The following is a 21634-nucleotide window of genomic DNA, read 5'->3' as shown; positions in this document are numbered from 1 at the left end:
TGAATTTTGTTGAAGGCCATGAGAGTCTGAAGATTTGTTTGCAGAAGTTGTTCAAGTTAGTTTTCTACATTGTCAGACTTTTTTCATGCATGATTCAAATATCACAACAATAAAATTGCACAAACTTTGCCTGAGGCACTCTGTACAATGTGAAATAATACAAGTTCAATCCCAACACACACTTCATCTTTGTACATATTGCTCTGTCAGGTGGTTTTTGACACACAAACACACATTGATTTGTCGTTTTGTCTGCTGCTCAATCTCTCACATTTCTGGACATACTGACCTGCATATCTATGCCAATCAAACATTCACCAGTGCAGCTTGATCTGCAGCTGAGGGCCAACTCTTCAGTACCTGCACAACTTCCTCTGTCCTCAAGTAATTAGTGAAAGCCAAGGTACAAGATGTACCAGAACGAATGAGTAATTATTATGTATTGGACGAGGAGGAGCTAAACGGTAATCAGACAAGAGTGACGAATCCCTCTGAAAACAAGGAGTGCTTCTCACTATTTAAACCTGCACTACCTGCATTCTGCAGTGTATGCTCGACTTATGAGGACGATCAGGACACTCGACATGACAACACATCAAGGTAGACAAAACTAATATTGCAATATTCGGGTGCACGGATATTAAAATGTTAAAGTTGTGTTTTATGTTGTATTGCTAAATTTGTCTTAAAAGCCTAGAAGATATGTTCATTGCTTTTCTTTTACTCTTTCTGGTATTATTGAAAAATACAAGTGCTGTAATGGTTGATACTCCTTTCCGGTGTCTTGTAACCTCATGCAGCTTTGTTAACTGTAATCTGTTTATTTATAGTTTCTGTGTGACTTTTGCTTTCAATTGAACTACAACACAAACTTGTAATGCACAAATGTCAAAAGTTGTATTTAACAGTTATTTCAAATTCATAAAAGACTTATTGCAGAATTTAAATTATTAAATGGCTTCATAACTTCTGTTTTAGAAGCAAAAATATCCCTTGTGCGCAAGAATTTCACGCATATGTTTTTTTCCAGTCGCAAACATGGCCATTGCCGTTTCGTTGGAGGATCAGTTCAAGTGCTGCATCTGTCTCGACATCTTCACCGACCCGACCTCCATCCCATGTGGTCACAACTTTTGCCTGGGCTGCATCGAGGGCTTCTGGGATACGAAGAGGAAGCACGAGTGTCCACTGTGCAAAGAGACATTCAGAAGGCGCCCAAAACTCAGGATTAACCTTGGATATGCTGAAATCATTGACTTCATCAAAAGGTTTGTTGTTAAAAGCTGTCTCTTTTTACATTTTTTAAGCAAACCATAATAAACCCGAGATATCTTAATTTCATTGAGATTTAACAGAATTTGAATACAATCCAAAGGTCTCAATGGGAGAAGGCAGGGCCCTCAGAATCCAGAAGAAATTCCCCCATCCCACTTATGCCGGCTAACGAAGTTCCCTGTGACATCTGCTGCGGAGAAAAGTCCCCATCGGTCCAGTCGTGTCTGACGTGCATGGCTTCTTATTGTGAACTGCACCTCACACCACACCTGAGGGATCCAGCGCTGCAGGAACACCAGCGGACGGATCCGACCAGTTTCATCGTCAGTCACCACTGCAGAACACACAAGAAGCCGCTGACGATGTTCTGCCAGAGTGACCAGAAGCCTGTTTGTGTGAAATGCACAGACAGGGAACACAGACACCACAACATAGTTCCCATCGAGAACGAGAAGAAGAGGGTCAAGGTGAGAAAACTGTTCTTTTAGTCTTGATATGAACTTTGACAATTTGAATTTTTTATCTTTCATAGAATCTTGCTTTCCTCAATTTTTTTTTCTATTGAATTTCTTAAGTGAGAAAAAATTATTCTCTCAGCTGCATCAAAACAATTAACATTGTCTTTTCTTTTGCAGACTTCTTTGAGGGACACAAAGACCAGCATTAAACAGATGATCCATGCCAGACGAGGAAAAATGGAGCAGATAAAAAATGCTGTGGATCAAAGCAAAGTAAGTTCCTATTAAATAAAAGGTCTTACTGCCACGTTTGTCTGTTTTTATCTGTAAAAGTAACCGTTTATATCGTTTCAATCGACAGCAAATCACAGAGAGGGAGATACAGGGCAGTGCTCAGGTCTGCGGCTTGCTGATAACCGCCATCGAGAGGAACCAGGCCAGGCTCGTGAAGGAGCTGGAGGAGAATCAGCTAGAAGCTGAGAGGAGAGCCAGGGAGCTTTCTGAGGAGCTGGTGCAGGAAATCCGTGAGCTGCAGGCGAGAGGCATCGAGCTGAGGCAGCTAGAGCAAGATCAGAGCCCTGTTCACCTCCTGCAGGTGAGAAACCTGAAGGGAATTTCATCCTTTCTGTGCAGCGTCAGCGTTTCAACAACTGTAATCATGACAAACCCGTGCGTTCTTCCCCACTTCAGACTTTCCCGTCTCTAAGTCGACTCCCATCCACTAGAGAGTGGTCTGAGGTCGCATTCCAGTCTGATAACTGCATGGGGACGGTGACGAGAGCCTTCTCCAAGCTAGTCGACATCTGCCAGGATATTTCGGACAAACTGTCTGCAGATGGTCAGTAGTCTTTTGGAAAAGAAATAAGATCTACTTCATTGAACTACCAAAGATTGTTGTGAAATTCAGTGCATGAAAATAACCTTTTTCTTCTCTCTTTTGCAGAAGCATACAAGCTGAATCAATATGCAGGTATGTTACCTGTGCAATCAGACATTCATTGCTTATTTCAATAACCTAGTTTAACCTTGTTCTTCTTCTTATGACCTGACTCACTGTTCTTCTTCTTTGTTTCTGCAGTCAATGTCACTCTGGACCCTGAGACTGCTTCAGGCTGGCTCGTCCTGTCTCCAGACAGAAAGAAGGTATTGTCTGATTGTACATTCATTATATTAAATGCACAGGTTTACTGGGAAACTAAAAGTCCTTGCATCTTAAGACACAGCTGTTTGAGATTACAATTATTGAGCCTCCACTCTCAAACATCCTGCAATAGTAACGATGATCATGTTGATCCACAGGTGACCGTCAGCAGCCAGAGGAATACTATCCTACTCCCAGACAATCCTCAGCGGTTTGACTCCTGCGTCTGTGTTTTGGGGAAACAAAGCTTTGCATCTGGAAGACGCTATTGGGTGATTGAGGTAAGGAGCTCAGAAACAAGCAAACACAATCGGCCTAAAGTGTGTTGTGGGAAAGCATTTCATTTACAGGAAGCGTTCATGTCTGACTGTATTTCGTAAATTGTGGTTCAGGTTGGAAACAAAGCCGACTGGGATCTGGGCGTGACCAGGGAGTCCATCAACAGGAAGGGGGCCATCATGGTGCGTCCTGATAACGGTTACTGGGCGATCTGTCGGCGGAGAGGCGGCAAACTGAGCGCCTGTGCCGGCCCCTCTGTCACCCTCCACCTCCAGGAAACACCCCAGAAAGTGGGCGTGTTCCTGGACTACGAGGAAGGAACGGTGTCCTTCTACGACGCAGAGGCAAAGACCCACATTTACACTTTCAGCGGCTGTGACTTCAACGAGCCCCTCAAACCGTACTTCAACCCCTGTGTTCAAGATGATGGGAGGAACACCGCCCCGCTGATCATCTGTCCTCTTGAGGAAAGAGTCAGCGAAGGACAGGACATAACCATTGAGTCAGTGATGTGATGTGTCACATAAGAAAAAGGATGGTGCTAAGTGTTAATATTTAAGTTTAAATAATGTATATAATATTATATGTTTATTTATTCGTAGTTGAATAGCTACTTGAATTGTACTACTTAAAAAACAGGTGCAAGGTTTTCAACATCAATTTTTTTTTACAGTTTATGTGTATATAAATATAGCTTATAAAATGTTGTTGCATACAGTGCAACACTTTATTCCATGGGAAATGTACAACTTGCAAATCAAATTGTGAAACTGAAAATAAAAGTTGTATTCTGAAAATTGTAAACTGTGAATTTGAGTAATTTTGCAAATGGCCCAATACAGGGGCAATTCATTTGTCTTTAATTTATTGTATTTAAACTTTAACATAAAATTACATTCATTAAAGAGCCCGAGGTATGTAGGAGGTTCAACGCTCAGCTTTTAGGGTGAATTGTTAAAGGGATAGTTTGTATGTTTTAAAGTGGGGTTGTATGAGGTACTTATTCATAGTCTATTACCTAAAGTACTGGCACACACTTTGCAGTCAGTGCAGAGAAGCTAGAGGGGAGTAATATCATATATCCATGTGCTGCCTGGTAATTAAAAAGCAGATTGCGAATCCTTGTGACCTGTTAAGGCACTTGCATATAAGATACATACCCATTTTTTACATCATAAATTGAAGAACAATCTCAGCTCTCTATATAACGAGGCACCATTGTCATCAGACAAAAGTGTAAATATGACTAAAGCTGAAAAATGGAATCTCAACTTTTGGAAATTCTTCATATCTCGTGTTAAAACATAACTTCTCTCAGACTGAAAACTGCAGCGTGCTTATAAACCTCAGGTGTGTAAGTAGGTCCTTTGTGATTTCTTGAGTGTTGTTTTCATCACAAAATGTCGACAGACATACGAATTGACAAACCACAGTGAGGATTTCGTGTGACGAGTACTTTCGGCACCGCGTCACACAACACATCCCTGCCCCTAGCTCTCTGTGTGAATCACGTACGAGCTCACGGGAGGAAGGAAGCGGAAGTGGAAAGATGACTGATTCCTCTAGAAGTTGAATCGTATGTCTGTCCTGTATTATCGCGGAGATATGAATATTTAAAAAACGTGAACATTGTCAAACATGCCGACGCGCTTCAACACCCCGATGTCAGAATCTCTGTCTGACCCATTGTGTGTTGAACCTCCGTTTCCTCCAAATCTCCTTTCCTCTTGTGTCTGTCACTCCCCTGTTTGTTTTGTATGCCATGTGCTCGGTGTTTGTGCTCAGCTGATGCGTCTCTGATACAACAAGGCTTATTGCTAGCTTGTGTGAGGTGACGTGTATGCAACAGTCCTTGGAAAGGCCTGGCACATCTTTGACGGGAAAAACCCTTGAGTTACCTTCATTTTGTTAATTGTTTTTTCAAGAAACAACGATTTTAATTCGCATATATTCCGACACAGGTTCCAGCGCACTTAAATGTGATTGGTGCCTACATGGCTGTTAATAGAGATTAAGCCAATTATTAATGCCATTTACGAAAATATGATGAAATTACTTCCAGCTTACCTTCCAATTTTCTGAAAACAGGTCATGGTTTCCAAAATCAATAGCAGTGTCTTTAGGCATTTTTATTTTTGAGCTCTATGGAATCAAGATGGAGAACCCCCTCCCTTTCTTGTCAATTTCCATCGCAGAGGTTTAAATACACCTCATGTGAAGAATATTTGCGTGTCAGAGGGACATTTTGTGTCGTTACCGGTTAGCTCCTCCTCCATATTTAAATCACCTTCCCTTCGTCACTCAAACGCAGAATCCTGTGGTCATGCAGTGGTGCTGCCGGAATTGAAGGGTTGGCCGTCAGCAGCAGGCCAAGCTGTGCTGGAATGTCTGATTCACGTGCTATAACAACAGATATATAGGTCATTAGTTCCAGGGATGTGAGTAATTTAGCAGCAGCCAAAACATGATCAATTATTGTTGACAACAATATATATATATATATATATATATATATATATATATATATATATATATATATATATATATATATATATATATATATGTGTGTATGTCAGACATGAAAATCCCTCACCTTTCGGTGAAATTCGCCGTTTTGAAACCAAAATAGGTAACCTACGTGAATCGTGTAGATTTGAAGAGTTTTTGTTTTTGGGAGAGGGAGTGGGGGGTCAACTGTCCACCGTTTCTGAGATTGGAGTGGGACACGGGAAAAAACTGAGGTTGTAATCATCTTAGCAATAGAAGGTCTTTGACATGTCGACTCTTGGCCAATCAGCGTTAAGATGTCTACAGCGGCTTCATTTTCCTCCCACCAGTTTTTCTAATAGCAAGCTTATCAGCTTGCTAACACATTAGCTAACGTTGTTGGAGAGACAGCGCGTGAGATTACTGGCAACGTAGAGTCCGTGGCAGCGTGTGACGTCAGCCAGGAGAGCGGCGAGTCAGCGGCGCTACAGTTCTACCTACCGACACCTGACTACATATAAGGAGAGGACAGTGGAGATTTTATCCAATTTTTATTTTAATAAAAAAACTAAATGAGTTTCCTCCGTAGGGTGGCCGGGCTCCTGTTTATATTTAAGGGTTTAAGATCTACGTGTAGGAAAAAGTGTATCCTCTAGTTAATTATAATCTATAGAGTAATGTGGTTATAATGTCACACAAAGAGAGGTGTGCATGTTCAGGTTTACCTGGTGGAAACATTATTCAGTGTTCTAGACTAACAGTGACGTCTCCTCAAAGTAAAGTGGTATAACAGTATGACATAATATGGTAAAATAAAAATAAAATAAAAAGGCTGGTACATTGTACATATTATTGCATATAAGTGTAATATTATGAAGTGAAATGTAGTAGTAGCAAAACAATATTCAGTATAGTACAGCAGTATTGCATATTGTAAGTATTAAGTCTACAAAATACATTATATATATATACACACACACACACACACACACACATTACCGTTCAAAAGTTTGGGGTCACTTAGAAATTTCCTTATTTTTCAAAGAAAAGCCCTGTTTTTTTTCAATGAAGATAACATTAAATTAATCAGAAATACACTATACATTGTTAATGCGGTAAATGACTTCTAGGTGGAAACGACTGGTTTTTAATGAAATATCTACATAGGTGTATAGAGGCCCATTTCCAGCAACTATCACTGCACACACATTACCATTAGAACACTGCAGTGTGTTCTAATGGTACATTGTGTTTGCTCATCACATAGAAGACTAATGGATGATTAGAAAACCCTTGTGCAATTATGTTAGCACAGCTTAAACAGTTATGCTGGTGAGAGAAGCTTTACAACTGGCCTTCCTATGCATAGCATCACATTTGTGGGTTCCGTTATCCTCTCAAAATGGCCAGAGAAAGAGAACTTTCATGTGAAACTCGCCAGTCTGTTCTTGTTCTTAGAAATGAAGACTATTCCATGCCAGAAATTGCGAAGAAACTGAACATTTGTCTAGGTGACCCCAAACGTTTGTGTGTTTGTGTACACTTGGGTATTGACAAAAGAAGAATTAAAACCCATAATGATCATAGTTTGTCAGCTTCTCGACGAGTGATGCTGTTCGGCACTGACTCGCCCGTCACTGCCCCCCCCCGCCCCGCTGGTGTCACCTTTTTCACACCTCATGAGTTTGCAGGTCTGACTGTAAATGTTAGACCCAGTGACAGGCTGGCGTGAAATGGCTTGCATAATACTTAGTAAGGAGGCCATAATAATTTGGCTGAAGTCAAGTTTCTCCAGCGCTCCCCAGGTTGGCAAAAAAAGCATCTCAAAATGCATCAGATTGATGCTTTAAAATATGGAATATTTACATTTTTCTTACGGGGGAGCATACCCCTAGACCCCCCCTAGAGGGGTAATATCCTTCTCACCTTTTTCATCCTTGACCCGTTTTCATGCCTGGTATATATATTAGGGCTGGGCACGTTAACGCGTTATAAATGCGTTAACGCAGCAATCCATTAACACCGACAATGATTTTATCATGCGTTAACAGCATGTTTTGTTTTTTTTCGTCAGGAGAATACACAAGTTTCATGAAACGGAGCGCACTACCAAAGTGACGGCGTTACAACGTGCACCAGCTGTTGCTCTCACTGAGACTACCGGGCATCGCTGGGTAACCACAGTTATCTCAGAGTTACAGTTTGTAGTTTACCCCTCCGACAGATGGTCTTGCACTTTGACTGATAGTTTTTAAATGTGTTTTATTTATTCCAAAACCAATGTAAGAACTTGTGCCTCTTCGGGGGAGAGCTAATACCGTTTCTTTCTCCATTCAAAATTGACCGTAAAGACCAAAGCTTTAGGCGTTAAATGCCGCACTATGCGACTTCCGTTTAAACTCTGTTTTTCGCCTTCATAACATATAATTAATATGTTTGTCTATCTTTTACGGTGCATGCTCTAAATTTAGGCTACTTCCAGAAAGCCATTTTAGACTAAAGAACAATTAACTAGGGACATCTTGTGTAATCGGGGACAAAAGACATGACCCCAATTTGGGAAGAAAACTAAATTGATTGGATTCGTGGTTAGGTTACGGTGTTGGTTTAAACTTCTGGTAAATGCCTTATGACAGTACACCGAACAGAAGGTACGTGCGGTGCTGTCATGGATCAAAAGAAATTACTGTGTGGTCGGCAGCGGAGGGAGGTGTGTGTGCGTGTGTGTGTGTGTGTGTGTGTGTGTGTGTGTGTGTGTGTGTGTGTGTGTGTGTGTGTGTGTGTAGTGGGTTGTTTTGAGATGTTAAAAGTTTGCAAGAGGAACTATTTAATTAGTATTTATTCAGACTTTGTGTTAAATATTGAAGTCATGTGTTTAGTGAATTTTGTTGAAGGCCATAAGAGTCTGAAGATTTGTTTGCAGAAGTTGTTCAAGTTAGTTTTCTACATTGTCAGACTTTTTTCATGCATGATTCAAATATCACAACAATAAAATTGCACAAACTTTGCCTGAGGCACTCTGTACAATGTGAAATAATACAAGTTCAATCCCAACACACACTTCATCTTTGTACATATTGCTCTGTCAGGTGGTTTTTGACACACAAACACACATTGATTTGTCGTTTTGTCTGCTGCTCAATCTCTCACATTTCTGGACATACTGACCTGCATATCTATGCCAATCAAACATTCACCAGTGCAGCTTGATCTGCAGCTGAGGGCCAACTATTCAGTACCTGCACAACTTCCTCTGTCCTCAAGTAATTAGTGAAAGCCAAGGTACAAGATGTACCAGAACGAATGAGTAATTATTATTTACGAGAGGAGGAGGAGCTAAACGGTAATCAGGCCAGAGTGACGAATCCCTCTGAAAACAAGGAGTGCTTCTCACTATTTAAACCTGCACTACCTGCATTCTGCAGTGTATGCTCGACTTATGAGGACGATCAGGACACTCGACATGACAACACATCAAGGTAGACAAAACTAATATTAAAAACATGTTAAGGTTTTGTTTTATCTTGTATTGCTAAATTTGTCTTAAAAGCCTAGAAGATATGTTCTTTGCTTTTCTTTTACTCTTTCTGGTATTATTGAAAAATATAAGTGCTGTAATGGTTGATACTCTTTTACGGTGTCTTGTAACCTCATGCAGCTTTGTTAACTGTAATCTGTTTATTTATAGTTTCTGTGTGGCGTAACTGTTGCTTTCAATTGAACTACAACACAAACTTGTATTGCACAAATGTCAAAAGTTATATTTAGCAGTTAAACTTATTGCAGAATTAAAATTCTATCATGGCTTTATAACTTCTGTTTTAGAAGCAAAAATATTCCTTTGCCCATGATAAAGCTATAAGTGCGCATGAATTTCACGCATATGTTTTTTTCCAGTCGCAAACATGGCCATTGCCGTTTCGTTGGAGGATCAGTTCAAGTGCTGCATCTGTCTGGACATCTTCACCGACCCGACCTCCATCCCATGTGGTCACAACTTTTGCCTGGGCTGCATCGAGAAATTCTGGGATACGAAGAGGAAGCATGAGTGTCCACTGTGCAAAGAGACATTCAGAAGGCGCCCAAAACTCAGGATTAACCTTGGATATGCTGAAATCATTGACTTCATCAAAAGGTTTGTTGTTAAAAGCTGTCTCTTTTTACATTTTTTAAGCAAACCATAATAAACCCGAGATATCTTAATTTCATTGAGATTTAACAGAATTTGAATACAATCCAAAGGTCTCAATGGGAGAAGGCAGGGCCCTCAGAATCCAGAAGAAATTCCCCCATCCCACTTATGCCGGCTAACGAAGTTCCCTGTGACATCTGCTGCGGAGAAAAATCCCCATCGGTCCAGTCGTGTCTGACGTGCATGGCTTCTTATTGTGAACTGCACCTCACACCACACCTGAGGGATCCAGCGCTGCAGGAACACCAGCGGACGGATCCGACCAGTTTCATCGTCAGTCACCACTGCAGAACACACAAGAAGCCGCTGACGATGTTCTGCCAGAGTGACCAGAAGCCTGTTTGTGTGAAATGCACAGACAGGGAACACAGACACCACAACATAGTTCCCATCGAGAACGAGAAGAAGAGGGTCAAGGTGAGAAAACTGTTCTTTTAGTCTTCATATGAACTTTGACAATTTGAATTTTTTTTATCTTTCATAGAATCTTGCTTTCCTCAATTTTTTTTTCTATTTTGAATTTCTTAAGTGAGAAAAAATTATTCTCTCAGCTGCATCAAAACAATTAACATTGTCTTTTCTTTTGCAGACTTCTTTGAGGGACACAAAGACCAGCATTAAACAGATGATCCATGCCAGACGAGGAAAAATGGAGCAGATAAAAAATTCTGTGGATCAAAGCAAAGTAAGTTCCTATTAAATAAAAGGTCTTACTGCCACGTTTGTCTGTTTTTATCCGTGAAAGTAACCGTTTATATCGTTTCAATCGACAGCAAATCACAGAGAGGGAGATACAGGGCAGTGCTCAGGTCTGCGGCTTGCTGATAACCGCCATCGAGAGGAACCAGGCCAGGCTCGTGAAGGAGCTGGAGGAGAATCAGCTAGAAGCTGAGAGGAGAGCCAGGGAGCTTTCTGAGGAGCTGGTGCAGGAAATCCGTGAGCTGCAGGCGAGAGGCATCGAGCTGAGGCAGCTAGAGCAAGATCAGAGCCCTGTTCACCTCCTGCAGGTGAGAAACCTGAAGGGAATTTCATCCTTTCTGTGCAGCGTCATCGTTTCAACAACTGTAATCATGACAAACCCGTGCGTTCTTCCCCACTTCAGACTTTCCCGTCTCTAAGTCGACTCCCATCCACTAGAGAGTGGTCTGAGGTCGCATTCCAGTCTGATAACTGCATGGGGACGGTGACGAGAGCCTTCTCCAAGCTAGTCGACATCTGCCAGGATATTTCGGACAAACTGTCTGCAGATGGTCAGTAGTCTTTTGGAAAAGAAATAAGATCTACTTCATTGAACTACAAAAGATTGTTGTGAAATTCAGTGCATGAAAATAACCTTTTTCTTCTCTCTTTTGCAGAAGCATACAAGCTGAATCAATATGCAGGTATGTTACCTGTGCAATCAGACATTCATTGCTTATTTCAATAACCTAGTTTAACCTTGTTCTTCTTCTTATGACCTGACTCACTGTTCTTCTTCTTTGTTTCTGCAGTCAATGTCACTCTGGACCCTGAGACTGCTTCAGGCTGGCTCGTCCTGTCTCCAGACAGAAAGAAGGTATTGTCTGATTGTACATTCATTATATTAAATGCACAGGTTTACTGGGAAACTAAAAGTCCTTGCATCTTAAGACACAGCTGTTTGAGATTACAATTATTGAGCCTCCACTCTCAAACATCCTGCAATAGTAACGATGATCATGTTGATCCACAGGTGACCGTCAGCAGCCAGAGGAATACTATCCTACTCCCAGACAATCCTCAGCGGTTTGACTCCTGCGTCTGCGTTTTGGGGAAACAGAGCTTTGCATCTGGAAGACGCTATTGGGTGATTGAGGTAAGGAGCTCAGAAACAAGCAAACACAATCGGCCTAAAGTGTGTTGTGGGAAAACATTTAATTTACAGGAAGCGTTCATGTCTGACTGTATTTCGTAAATTGTGGTTCAGGTTGGAAACAAAGCCGACTGGGATCTGGGCGTGACCAGGGAGTCCATCAACAGGAAGGGGGCCATCATGGTGCGTCCTGATAACGGGTACTGGGCGATCTGTCGGCGGAGAGGCGGCAAACTGAGCGCCTGTGCCGGCCCCTCTGTCACCCTCCACCTCCAGGAAACACCCCAGAAAGTGGGCGTGTTCCTGGACTACGAGGAAGGAACGGTGTCCTTCTACGACGCAGAGGCAAAGACCCACATTTACACTTTCAGCGGCTGTGACTTCAACGAGCCCCTCAAACCGTACTTCAACCCCTGTGTTCAAGATGATGGGAGGAACACCGCCCCGCTGATCATCTGTCCTCTTGAGGAAAGAGTCAGCAAAGGACAGGACATAACCATCGAGTCAGTGATGTGATGTGTCACATAAGAAAAAGGATGGTGCTAAGTGTTAATATTTAAGTTTAAATAATGTATATAATATTATATGTTTATTTATTTGTACTTGAATAGCTACTTGAATTGTACTACTTAAAAGACAGGTGCAAGGTTTTCAACATCAATTTTTTTTTACAGTTTATGTGTATATAAATATAGCTTATAAAATGTTGTTGCATACAGTGCAACACTTTATTCCATGGGAAATGTACAACTTGCAAATCAAATTGTGAAACTGAAAATAAAAGTTGTATTCTGAAAATTGTAAACTGTGAATTTGAGTAATTTTGCAAATGGCCCAATACAGGGGCAATTAATTTGTCTTTAATTTATTGTATTTAAACTTTAACATAAAATTACATTCATTAAAGAGCCCGAGGTATGTAGGAGGTTCAACGCTCAGCTTTTAGGGTGAATTGTTAAAGGGATAGTTTGTATGTTTTAAAGTGGGGTTGTATGAGGTACTTATTCATAGTCTATTACCTAAAGTACTGGCACACACTTTGCAGTCAGTGCAGAGAAGCTAGAGGGGAGTAATATCATATATCCATGTGCTGCCTGGTAATTAAAAAGCAGATTGCGAATCCTTGTGACCTGTTAAGGCACTTGCATATAAGATACATACCCATTTTTTACATCATAAATTGAAGAACAATCTCAGCTCTCTATATAACGAGGCACCATTGTCATCAGACAAAAGTGTAAATATGACTAAAGCTGAAAAATGGAATCTCAACTTTTGGAAATTCTTCATATCTCGTGTTAAAACATAACTTCTCTCAGACTGAAAACTGCAGCGTGCTTATAAACCTCAGGTGTGTAAGTAGGTCCTTTGTGATTTCTTGAGTGTTGTTTTCATCACAAAATGTCGACAGACATACGAATTGACAAACCACAGTGAGGATTTCGTGTGACGAGTACTTTCGGCACCACGTCACACAACACATCCCTGCCCCTAGCTCTCTGTGTGAATCACGTACGAGCTCACGGGAGGAAGGAAGCGGAAGTGGAAAGATGACTGATTCCTCTAGAAGTTGAATCGTATGTCTGTCCTGTATTATCGCGGAGATATGAATATTTAAAAAACGTGAACATTGTCAAACATGCCGACGCGCTTCAACACCCCGATGTCAGAATCTCTGTCTGACCCATTGTGTGTTAAACCTCCGTTTCCTCCAAATCTCCTTTCCTCTTGTGTCTGTCACTCCCCTGTTTGTTTTGTATGCCATGTGCTCGGTGTTTGTGCTCAGCTGATGCGTCTCTGATACAACAAGGCTTATTGCTAGCTTGTGTGAGGTGACGTGTATGCAACAGTCCTTGGAAAGGCCTGGCACATCTTTGACGGGAAAGACCCTTGAGTTACCTTCATTTTGTTAATTGTTTTTTCAAGAAACAACGATTTTAATTCGCATATATTCCGACACAGGTTCCAGCGCACTTAAATGTGATTGGTGCCTACATGGCTGTTAATAGAGATTAAGCCAATTATTAATGCCATTTACGAAAATATGATGAAATTACTTCCAGCTTACCTTCCAATTTTCTGAAAACAGGTCATGGTTTCCAAAATCAATAGCAGTGTCTTTAGGCATTTTTTATTTTTGAGCTCTATGGAATCAAGATGGAGAACCCCCTCCCTTTCTTGTCAATTTCCATCGCAGAGGTTTAAATACACCTCATGTGAAGAATATTTGCGTGTCAGAGGGACATTTTGTGTCGTTACCGGTTAGCTCCTCCTCCATATTTAAATCACCTTCCCTTCGTCACTCAAACGCAGAATCCTGTGGTCATGCAGTGGTGCTGCCGGAATTGAAGGGTTGGCCGTCAGCAGCAGGCCAAGCTGTGCTGGAATGTCTGATTCACGTGCTATAACAACAGATATATAGGTCATTAGTTCCAGGGATGTGAGTAATTTAGCAGCAGCCAAAACATGATCAATTATTGTTGACAACAATATATATATATTTATATATATATATATATATATATATATATATATATATATATATATATATATATATATATATATATATACATGTGTGTATGTCAGACATGAAAATCCCTCACCTTTCGGTGAAATTCGCCGTTTTGAAACCAAAATAGGTAACCTACGTGAATCGTGTAGATTTGAAGAGTTTTTGTTTTTGGGAGAGGGAGTGGGGGGTCAACTGTCCACCGTTTCTGAGATTGGAGTGGGACACGGGAAAAAACTGAGGTTGTAATCATCTTAGCAATAGAAGGTCTTTGACATGTCGACTCTTGGCCAATCAGCGTTAAGATGTCTACAGCGGCTTCATTTTCCTCCCACCAGTTTTTCTAATAGCAAGCTTATCAGCTTGCTAACACATTAGCTAACGTTGTTGGAGAGACAGCGCGTGAGATTACTGGCAACGTAGAGTCCGTGGCAGCGTGTGACGTCAGCCAGGAGAGCGGCGAGTCAGCGGCGCTACAGTTCTACCTACCGACACCTGACTACATATAAGGAGAGGACAGTGGAGATTTTATCCAATTTTTATTTTAATAAAAAAACTAAATGAGTTTCCTCCGTAGGGTGGCCGGGCTCCTGTTTATATTTAAGGGTTTAAGATCTACGTGTAGGAAAAAGTGTATCCTCTAGTTAATTATAATCTATAGAGTAATGTGGTTATAATGTCACACAAAGAGAGGTGTGCATGTTCAGGTTTACCTGGTGGAAACATTATTCAGTGTTCTAGACTAACAGTGACGTCTCCTCAAAGTAAAGTGGTATAACAGTATGACATAATATGGTAAAATAAAAATAAAATAAAAAGGCTGGTACATTGTACATATTATTGCATATAAGTGTAATATTATGAAGTGAAATGTAGTAGTAGCAAAACAATATTCAGTATAGTACAGCAGTATTGCATATTGTAAGTATTAAGTCTACAAAATACATTTTATATATATATACACACACACACACACACACACACACACACACACATTACCGTTCAAAAGTTTGGGGTCACTTAGAAATTTCCTTATTTTTCAAAGAAAAGCCCTGTTTTTTTTCAATGAAGATAACATTAAATTAATCAGAAATACACTATACATTGTTAATGCGGTAAATGACTTCTAGGTGGAAACGACTGGTTTTTAATGAAATATCTACATAGGTGTATAGAGGCCCATTTCCAGCAACTATCACTGCACACACATTACCATTAGACCATTAGAACACTGCAGTGTGTTCTAATGGTACATTGTGTTTGCTCATCACATAGAAGACTAATGGATGATTAGAAAACCCTTGTGCAATTATGTTAGCACAGCTTAAACAGTTATGCTGGTGAGAGAAGCTTTACAACTGGCCTTCCTATGCATAGCATCACATTTGTGGGTTCCGTTATCCTCTCAAAATGGCCAGAGAAAGAGAACTTTCATGTGAAACTCGCCAGTCTGTTCTTGTTCTTAGAAATGAAGACTATTCCATGCCAGAAATTGCGAAGAAACTGAACATTTGTCTAGGTGACCCCAAACGTTTGTGTGTTTGTGTACACTTGGGTATTGACAAAAGAAGAATTAAAACCCATAATGATCATAGTTTGTCAGCTTCTCGACGAGTGATGCTGTTCGGCACTGACTCGCCCGTCACTGCCCCCCCCGCCCCGCTGGTGTCACCTTTTTCACACCTCATGAGTTTGCAGGTCTGACTGTAAATGTTAGACCCAGTGACAGGCTGGCGTGAAATGGCTTGCATAATACTTAGTAAGGAGGCCATAATAATTTGGCTGAAGTCAAGTTTCTCCAGCGCTCCCCAGGTTGGCAAAAAAAGCATCTCAAAATGCATCAGATTGATGCTTTAAAATATGGAATATTTACATTTTTCTTACGGGGGAGCATACCCCTAGACCCCCCCTAGAGGGGTAATATCCTTCTCACCTTTTACATCCTTGACCCGTTTTCATGCCTGGTATATATATTAGGGCTGGGCAAGTTAACGCGTTATAAATGCGTTAACGCAGCAATCCATTAACACCGACAATGATTTTATCATGCGTTAACAGCATGTTTTGTTTTTTTTCGTCAGGAGAATACACAAGTTTCATGAAACGGAGCGCACTACCAAAGTGACGGCGTTACAACGTGCACCAGCTGTTGCTCTCACTGAGACTACCGGGCATCGCTGGGTAACCACAGTTATCTCAGAGTTACAGTTTGTAGCTTACCCCTCCGACAGATGGTCTTGCACTTTGACTGATAGTTTTTAAATGTGTTTTATTTATTCCAAAACCAATGTAAGAACTTGTGCCTCTTCGGGGGAGAGCTAATACCGTTTCTTTCTCCATTCAAAATTGACCGTAAAGACCAAAGCTTTAGGCGTTAAATGCCGCACTATGCGACTTCCGTTTAAACTCTGTTTTTCGCCTTCATAACATATAATTAATATGTTTGTCTATCTTTTACGGTGCATGCTCTAAATTTAGGCTACTTCCAGAAAGCCATTTTAGACTAAAGAACAATTAACTAGGGACATCTTGTGTAATCGGGGACAAAAGACATGACCCCAATTTGGGAAGAAAACTAAATTGATTGGATTCGTGGTTAGGTTACGGTGTTGGTTTAAACTTCTGGTAAATGCCTTATGATAGTACACCGAACAGAAGGTACGTGCGGTGCTGTCATGGATCAAAAGAAATTACTGTGTGGTCGGCAGCGTAGGGAGGAGTGTGTGCGTGTGCGTGTGTGTGTGTGTGTGTGTGTGTGTGTGTGTGTGTGTGTGTGTGTGTGTGTGTGTAGTGGGTTGTTTTGAGATGTTAAAAGTTTGCAAGAGGAACTATTTAATTAGTATTTATTCAGACTTTGTGTTAAATATTAAAGTCATGTGTTTAGTGAATTTTGTTGAAGGCCATAAGAGTCTGAAGATTTGTTTGCAGAAGTTGTTCAAGTTAGTTTTCTACATTGTCAGACTTTTTTCATGCATGATTCAAATATCACAACAATAAAATTGCACAAACTTTGCCTGAGGCACTCTGTACAATGTGAAATAATACAAGTTCAATCCCAACACACACTTCATCTTTGTACATATTACTCTGTCAGGTGGTTTTTGACACACAAACACACATTGATTTGTCGTTTTGTCTGCTGCTCAATCTCTCACATTTCTGGACATACTGACCTGCATATCTATGCCAATCAAACATTCACCAGTGCAGCTTGATCTGCAGCTGAGGGCCAACTCTTCAGTACCTGCACAACTTCCTCTGTCCTCAAGTAATTAGTGAAAGCCAAGGTACAAGATGTACCAGAACGAATGAGTAATTATTATTTACGAGAGGAGGAGGAGCTAAACGGTAATCAGACAAGAGTGACGAATCCCTCTGAAAACAAGGAGTGCTTCTCACTATTTAAACCTGCACTACCTGCATTCTGCAGTGTATGCTCGACTTATGAGGACGATCAGGACACTCGACATGACAACACATCAAGGTAGACAAAACTAATATTAAAAACATGTTAAGGTTTTGTTTTATCTTGTATTGCTAAATTTGTCTTAAAAGCCTAGAAGATATGTTCTTTGCTTTTCTTTTACTCTTTCTGGTATTATTGAAAAATATAAGTGCTGTAATGGTTGATACTCTTTTACGGTGTCTTGTAACCTCATGCAACTTTGTTAACTGTAATCTGTTTATTTGTAGTTTCTGTGTGGCGTAACTGTTGCTTTCAATTGAACTACAACACAAACTTGTATTACACAAATGTCAAAAGTTATATTTAGCAGTTAGACTTCTTGCAGAATTAAAATTCTATCATGGCTTTATAACTTCTGTTTTAGAAGCAAAAATATTCCTTTGCCCATGATAAAGCTATAAGTGCGCATGAATTTCACGCATATGTTTTTTTCCAGTCGCAAACATGGCCATTGCCGTTTCGTTGGAGGATCAGTTCAAGTGCTGCATCTGTCTGGACATCTTCACCGACCCAACCTCCATCCCATGTGGTCACAACTTTTGCCTGGGCTGCATCGAGAAATTCTGGGATACGAAGAGGAAGCATGAGTGTCCGCTGTGCAAAGAGACATTCAGAAGGCGCCCAAAACTCAGGATTAACCTTGGATATGCTGAAATCATTGACTTCATCAAAAGGTTTGTTGTTAAAAGCTGTCTCTTTTTACATTTTTTAAGCAAACCATAATAAACCCGAGATATCTTAATTTCATTGAGATTTAACAGAATTTGAATACAATCCAAAGGTCTCAATGGGAGAAGGCAGGGCCCTCAGAATCCAGAAGAAATTCCCCCATCCCACTTATGCCGGCTAACGAAGTTCCCTGTGACATCTGCTGCGGAGAAAAATCCCCATCGGTCCAGTCGTGTCTGACGTGCATGGCTTCTTATTGTGAACTGCACCTCACACCACACCTGAGGGATCCAGCGCTGCAGGAACACCAGCGGACGGATCCGACCAGTTTCATCGTCAGTCACCACTGCAGAACACACAAGAAGCCGCTGACGATGTTCTGCCAGAGTGACCAGAAGCCTGTTTGTGTGAAATGCACAGACAGGGAACACAGACACCACAACATAGTTCCCATCGAGAACGAGAAGAAGAGGGTCAAGGTGAGAAAACTGTTCTTTTAGTCTTCATATGAACTTTGACAATTTGAATTTTTTTTATCTTTCATAGAATCTTGCTTTCCTCAATTTTTTTTTCTATTTTGAATTTCTTAAGTGAGAAAAAATTATTCTCTCAGCTGCATCAAAACAATTAACATTGTCTTTTCTTTTGCAGACTTCTTTGAGGGACACAAAGACCAGCATTAAACAGATGATCCATGCCAGACGAGGAAAAATGGAGCAGATAAAAAATTCTGTGGATCAAAGCAAAGTAAGTTCCTATTAAATAAAAGGTCTTACTGCCACGTTTGTCTGTTTTTATCCGTGAAAGTAACCGTTTATATCGTTTCAATCGACAGCAAATCACAGAGAGGGAGATACAGGGCAGTGCTCAGGTCTGCGGCTTGCTGATAACCGCCATCGAGAGGAACCAGGCCAGGCTCGTGAAGGAGCTGGAGGAGAATCAGCTAGAAGCTGAGAGGAGAGCCAGGGAGCTTTCTGAGGAGCTGGTGCAGGAAATCCGTGAGCTGCAGGCGAGAGGCATCGAGCTGAGGCAGCTAGAGCAAGATCAGAGCCCTGTTCACCTCCTGCAGGTGAGAAACCTGAAGGGAATTTCATCCTTTCTGTGCAGCGTCATCGTTTCAACAACTGTAATCATGACAAACCCGTGCGTTCTTCCCCACTTCAGACTTTCCCGTCTCTAAGTCGACTCCCATCCACTAGAGAGTGGTCTGAGGTCGCATTCCAGTCTGATAACTGCATGGGGACGGTGACGAGAGCCTTCTCCAAGCTAGTCGACATCTGCCAGGATATTTCGGACAAACTGTCTGCAGATGGTCAGTAGTCTTTTGGAAAAGAAATAAGATCTACTTCATTGAACTACAAAAGATTGTTGTGAAATTCAGTGCATGAAAATAACCTTTTTCTTCTCTCTTTTGCAGAAGCATACAAGCTGAATCAATATGCAGGTATGTTACCTGTGCAATCAGACATTCATTGCTTATTTCAATAACCTAGTTTAACCTTGTTCTTCTTCTTATGACCTGACTCACTGTTCTTCTTCTTTGTTTCTGCAGTCAATGTCACTCTGGACCCTGAGACTGCTTCAGGCTGGCTCGTCCTGTCTCCAGACAGAAAGAAGGTATTGTCTGATTGTACATTCATTATATTAAATGCACAGGTTTACTGGGAAACTAAAAGTCCTTGCATCTTAAGACACAGCTGTTTGAGATTACAATTATTGAGCCTCCACTCTCAAACATCCTGCAATAGTAACGATGATCATGTTGATCCACAGGTGACCGTCAGCAGCCAGAGGAATACTATCCTACTCCCAGACAATCCTCAGCGGTTTGACTCCTGCGTCTGCGTTTTGGGGAAACAGAGCTTTGCATCTGGAAGACGCTATTGGGTGATTGAGGTAAGGAGCTCAGAAACAAGCAAACACAATCGGCCTAAAGTGTGTTGTGGGAAAACATTTAATTTACAGGAAGCGTTCATGTCTGACTGTATTTCGTAAATTGTGGTTCAGGTTGGAAACAAAGCCGACTGGGATCTGGGCGTGACCAGGGAGTCCATCAACAGGAAGGGGGCCATCATGGTGCGTCCTGATAACGGTTACTGGGCGATCTGTCGGCGGAGAGGCGGCAAACTGAGCGCCTGTGCCGGCCCCTCTGTCACCCTCCACCTCCAGGAAACACCCCAGAAAGTGGGCGTGTTCCTGGACTACGAGGAAGGAACGGTGTCCTTCTACGACGCAGAGGCAAAGACCCACATTTACACTTTCAGCGGCTGTGACTTCAACGAGCCCCTCAAACCGTACTTCAACCCCTGTGTTCAAGATGATGGGAGGAACACCGCCCCGCTGATCATCTGTCCTCTTGAGGAAAGAGTCAGCAAAGGACAGGACATAACCATCGAGTCAGTGATGTGATGTGTCATAAGAAAAAGGATGATTAAATAATGTATTCAATATTGTATATTTATTTATTTGTACTAATTAAAAGGAAGGTGCAAGGCTTTCAACATATTTTTTTACAGTTTATGTGTATATAAATGTAGCCTATAAAATGTTGTATACAGTGCAAAACTTTATTCTATGGGAAATGTATAATTTGATAATCAAATTGTGAAACTCAAAATAAAAGTTGTATTCTGAAAAATGTAAACTGTGAATTTGTGGGTTTTTTTTTGCAAATGGCCCATTACCGGGACAATTTTGTCTTCAATGTGTTGTATTTAAACTTCAACATAACATGACATTTATTAAAGAGCCCGAGGTATGTAGGTGGTTCAACTCTCAGCTTTTAGGGTGAATTGTTAAAGGGATAGTTTGGATATTTTAAAGTGGGGTTGTATAGTCAGCCTATTGTATTATGGCAGATGGCACACTCCCAGTTTGAAAAACAGGATTATCTGGCTTTGAAGCAAAGCAATATACTGCTGTGGACGGGGGCAACGGCAAAAGGTATTTTTGCAACCTAAAAGTACAAAACAGAAAGGTGTTTATTTATTTATTGTGTTTTTATGTATGAATAAGAAGAACAATAATTTGTGTTGGGAAGTACCAAAGCATTAGTTTAACTTATGTTCAGTAAAGCCATAAAGTTAAGACAACAATAAAAAAATATTGGTCATGTCATTTTTTGTAGGATATTTTTTTTTTTTATGCACCGATTAGTTAATGGCCATTGGAATATATTGTTCCCATGTATGAAGAGGGAGACTCACACTACCTTCCTGTAATCTATCACGTGAGTATTAGTCATGTAATTACAGTGTGACTGTTTATACTGGCTGATCAGCTCAGGCTTATTATGTCACCCACACCTTTGTGATTTAGGACAAACAA

At 40.9% G+C, this 21634-nt stretch overlaps 2 protein-coding genes across 2 annotated transcripts; both read left to right on the top strand.

Moving 5' to 3' along the window:
• Positions 1-1038: 1038 nt before the first annotated feature.
• LOC306734469 (zinc finger protein RFP-like) lies at positions 1039-3944 on the top strand (the record flags this gene model as incomplete). Its single annotated transcript, XM_079215826.1, has 9 exons — positions 1039-1268; positions 1376-1742; positions 1911-2006; positions 2095-2328; positions 2424-2571; positions 2677-2703; positions 2812-2876; positions 3033-3155; positions 3267-3944. The coding sequence occupies 9 exons, from the start codon at positions 1039-1041 to the stop codon at positions 3666-3668; spliced, it is 1692 nt and encodes a 563-aa protein (XP_079071952.1). The 3' UTR covers positions 3669-3944.
• A 5140-nt stretch (positions 3945-9084) lies between these two features.
• Positions 9085-20944, top strand: LOC306734468 (uncharacterized protein). The gene is made up of 21 exons (XM_079215825.1): positions 9085-9119; positions 9538-9775; positions 9883-10249; positions 10422-10517; positions 10606-10839; positions 10935-11082; positions 11188-11214; positions 11323-11387; positions 11544-11666; positions 11778-12175; positions 16254-16309; positions 17603-17656; positions 18075-18312; positions 18420-18786; positions 18959-19054; positions 19143-19376; positions 19472-19619; positions 19725-19751; positions 19860-19924; positions 20081-20203; positions 20315-20944. Exons 1-21 carry the CDS (start codon positions 9104-9106, stop codon positions 20714-20716), a joined length of 3522 nt encoding a protein of 1173 aa, XP_079071951.1. The 5' UTR covers positions 9085-9103; the 3' UTR covers positions 20717-20944.
• Positions 20945-21634: the final 690 nt, after the last annotated feature.

This window comes from Taurulus bubalis (genome assembly GCF_910589615.1).
Source record: "Taurulus bubalis genome assembly, chromosome: 3".
NCBI classification, from domain to species: domain Eukaryota; kingdom Metazoa; phylum Chordata; class Actinopteri; order Perciformes; family Cottidae; genus Taurulus; species Taurulus bubalis.
Note: the sequence above shows the minus strand (reverse complement) of the source record. Positions and strands in the feature narration are given on the sequence as shown.

Excerpts from the sequence above, each read along its gene's own strand:
- LOC306734468 (XM_079215825.1), top strand. Across the intron at positions 17,657-18,074 it reads CGACATGACAACACATCAAG|TCGCAAACATGGCCATTGCC; the intron begins GTAGACAAAACT and ends GTTTTTTTCCAG. Across the intron at positions 19,055-19,142 it reads ATTCTGTGGATCAAAGCAAA|CAAATCACAGAGAGGGAGAT; the intron begins GTAAGTTCCTAT and ends TTCAATCGACAG.